Raw genomic sequence first — 3,283 nt, 5'->3', positions numbered from 1 at the left:
GGGATTGCTCTCTATAGATTTGACTATTTTTAAAACATGTATTGCAAAAGCCTAACAAACAAACAAACAACAAAACCAACATTAACTATCAGCAGGAGACAAAAAGTGAACAACACCCTGCATCATTTTGTTTACATTCCTATGTAGAGTAGCCTATACCTATGCTTAATTTAACTCTATGCATTGTGAAACCAACTAGCAACTATTGAAATCTGCATATATAGACAAACATTAACTTATTAATCATAGAGAATTAAGACAGAGGGTGGTAGGGATGACCATTTGGCACTGACTTAGTAGTGTCACCAAATGCATTACACAAATATGCACAGATGATGTGCTCTGAACAGATGTGAAAAACTGTCAAATTTTTTGCAGTAATGTTCTTGCTCTACCACCACTTCCAGTTCCCTTTTGGACAAAGTTTGCTACAAACGTAACACTGTTTATTTTTCAGAGTCAGAAGTCAGTCAATCTGAAACATCAGCATTTGAGCATTTGATCATTTTTCACCAGATTAGGTGTTCAATAGAAGACTGATGTTCCACAGGTGTGATTTTTTACCTCATACATCCTATCTGGTGTAGTCTGACACTGTGCCTAACTTGACAGAAGACAGTAAACTGAGAACCTGCAGTTAGTGACTGTCTTAAAAGTGCATGAAAATTGATCAACAGGGCTTTTAAAAAAAAATATATATATTTTTTTCAGTTCTATAAGAAATGAATATTTTCACCTGAATTTTCTCAAATTTCATGCACAGTCTCCTTTAAAAACTGCACCTGCTCAAATTTCATGCACAGTCTCCTTTAAAAACTGCACCTGGGCTCAATGGGGATTTATGGCTTTTTCCCCCACCAATTTTCAATTTTTCAGTTTGTAGACAATTTTAAAATCAACCTGGGCCTCCTCCCATCCAGTTTTCAAATAAAATCATTTATGTTCTTCCACTAACCTCCTGGTCTATTAAATGTCAAATACAAATTATGTTGTATTATTTGATTAATTTGTGGGACTGGTTAAAATATTACCTAAATGTGTTGGCAGCTCAACATACAGATATTTGTATGAAGAGTATTCTTGGCAACGTAAAACATTTTCATTCAGAAAATATAGCTGACAAAAAAAATGTAACATCTTGAAGTGTAAACCATACACACTTCTAGTATAATCTAAACACAGCTATGTATACAGAACCAGTTTGATTTGGGCATGTTTGTATAAAGATGGAAATTGTGCAGTGTAGGTGGAGTTCAGGCGTGGCCAAAAACTTTTCCTTAAATTGATGTGTGTTTTACATTTGTATGTATGTGTAAAAGTATTTGCATAGGTATTTACAGATCATCAAGCTTTAATAACATTATATGAGTTTTAACTTGCTCCACAGGATGATGACTCCAGCTGTGGTCTTTGTCTTGTTGGTGGTTCTAGGACAGACAAGTGGCCATTCTGGTGAGATTATACTTTTAACTGGTTTCGACTCAGAATTAGTTAGTTAGTTGACAAGCTAACTGAGTTGAAAATGGACCTGAAATGTGCAACAACATTTTTTGCCAACACTAACTATTAAACAAAAGCCAGAGACTGGGTTGTATTAAGCTGGTGTGGTGTGAGCTGTAAATTTAACACTTCCAAGCAGAAAAAAGAAGATAAAGTTATGTCAGACCGTTACAGTGCAGAGTCTCTCCTCCTCCAGGCTGCTGCGACTGTAGCTCTCTGTACCAGGAGTTCTCACTCCACAGCATAATCTGGGGACCAGAGTGTCCCCACGAGTACTGTACAACACACTTACTAGCAGAAAAAAAGGTTGCTCAACTTGAAGCAATCTTATTCAACTGAGATGATGATTCAAATCACCAACTTTCAGAGAACAGTCATAATTGGTTCAATCAAATTGAATGTATTTCCTCAATAAATTCCAATTTTGGATTTAATGTATGTGTGCCTTTCTAAATCTATCTTCAATATGACATTTCATAACTTTGTACAGACCAAAACATTGTGATTCCTGGAAGACCAGAATATCTGACACTGTGTGAGGTGGAGGTCAATGGTCAGCCTTCAGGAAACACTCCAAATGGTGATGTGTACCATTTAAACTATCCGATAATAAGTTGGCTGCTTTTACTTTTATGGGTTTGGTCAGATCCAAATATCTAAAACTTTTGTGCCCTTCTGAAACCATATATAATTTTAAATGCTGCTTTGTACAGATCAAAATATTGCTAGAGGTGGAAGAGTGACTCAGTCCTCCTTGGGGTGGCATGGTCTTCCTGAAAGGGCCATTGATGGAAGCCGTGCAAGCATCTATGGACAAGGATCCTGTACCCACACAAGTAGACAAAGAAAGCCATGGTGGAGACTGGACCTCCTGAAGACGTATAAGATTAACACGGTCACCATCACCAACAGAAAAGATTGTTGCCACAAAAGAATCAATGGTGCCGAGATCCGCATCGGAAACTCCCTGAGTGACAATGGCAATGCTAATCCCAGGTAACAACACTTTCTGTCATGTATTAGGTTGAAACTTTGTACACTGGTTGTGTATGTTACAGAAATTAGCGCAATGGATATCTACATATTTTCCGAAGAGAAACCTGTATTTCTTTTCACCACAATAGCATTATCATTATCTAAAAACAACTACTAGTAAGATTTATGCAAAGTTTTCATTTTCTTTTACTCAAAATTCTGTTTCATTTTCCTTTTCTTCAGGTGTGCTGTTATCCATTCTATTCCAGCTGGGACCTCCAAAACGTTTGTGTGTAATGGAATGGAGGGCCAGTATGTAAACATTGTGATTCCTGGAAGACCAGAATATCTGACGCTGTGTGAGGTGGAGGTCAATGGTCAGCCTTCAGGAAACACTCCAAATGGTGATGTGTACCATTTAAACTATCCGATAATAAGTTGACTGCTTTTACTTTGATGGGTTTGGTCAGATCCAAATATCTAAAACTTTTGTGCCCTCCTAAACCATATATAATTTTAAATGCTGCTTTGTCCAGGTGCTAATATTGCTAAAGGTGGAAAAGCAACTCAGTCCTCCGTGGGGTGGAATGGCCCCCCTGAAAATGCAATTGATGGAAATCGGGCAAGCATCTATGGACAAGGATCCTGTACCCACACACAAGGACAGATAAAACCATGGTGGAGACTGGACCTCCTGAAGAAGTATAAAATCGACACTGTCACCATCACCAACAGAAAAAATTGTTGCCACAATAGGCTCAATGGTGCTGAGACCCGCATTGGAAAGTCCCTCAATGACAATGGCAAT

At 37.9% G+C, this 3,283-nt stretch overlaps 1 protein-coding gene across 1 annotated transcript in view; it reads left to right on the top strand.

The window, feature by feature from the left end:
• Positions 1–1,391: 1,391 nt before the first annotated feature.
• LOC126388651 (uncharacterized) overlaps positions 1,392–3,283 on the top strand; it is a 10,853-nt gene continuing 8,961 nt past the window's right edge. Inside the window, exons 1-5 of the mRNA XM_050041870.1 lie at positions 1,392–1,452; positions 1,991–2,080; positions 2,214–2,496; positions 2,719–2,879; positions 3,012–3,278. Coding sequence (XP_049897827.1) covers positions 1,392–1,452; positions 1,991–2,080; positions 2,214–2,496; positions 2,719–2,879; positions 3,012–3,278 — 862 coding nt within the window. The remainder of the gene's footprint in view (positions 1,453–1,990; positions 2,081–2,213; positions 2,497–2,718; positions 2,880–3,011; positions 3,279–3,283) is intronic.

The sequence above is a fragment of the Epinephelus moara genome, chromosome 4, assembly GCF_006386435.1.
Source record: "Epinephelus moara isolate mb chromosome 4, YSFRI_EMoa_1.0, whole genome shotgun sequence".
NCBI classification, from domain to species: Eukaryota; Metazoa; Chordata; class Actinopteri; order Perciformes; family Serranidae; genus Epinephelus; species Epinephelus moara.
This window is presented reverse-complemented; position numbering and strand designations above follow the sequence as displayed.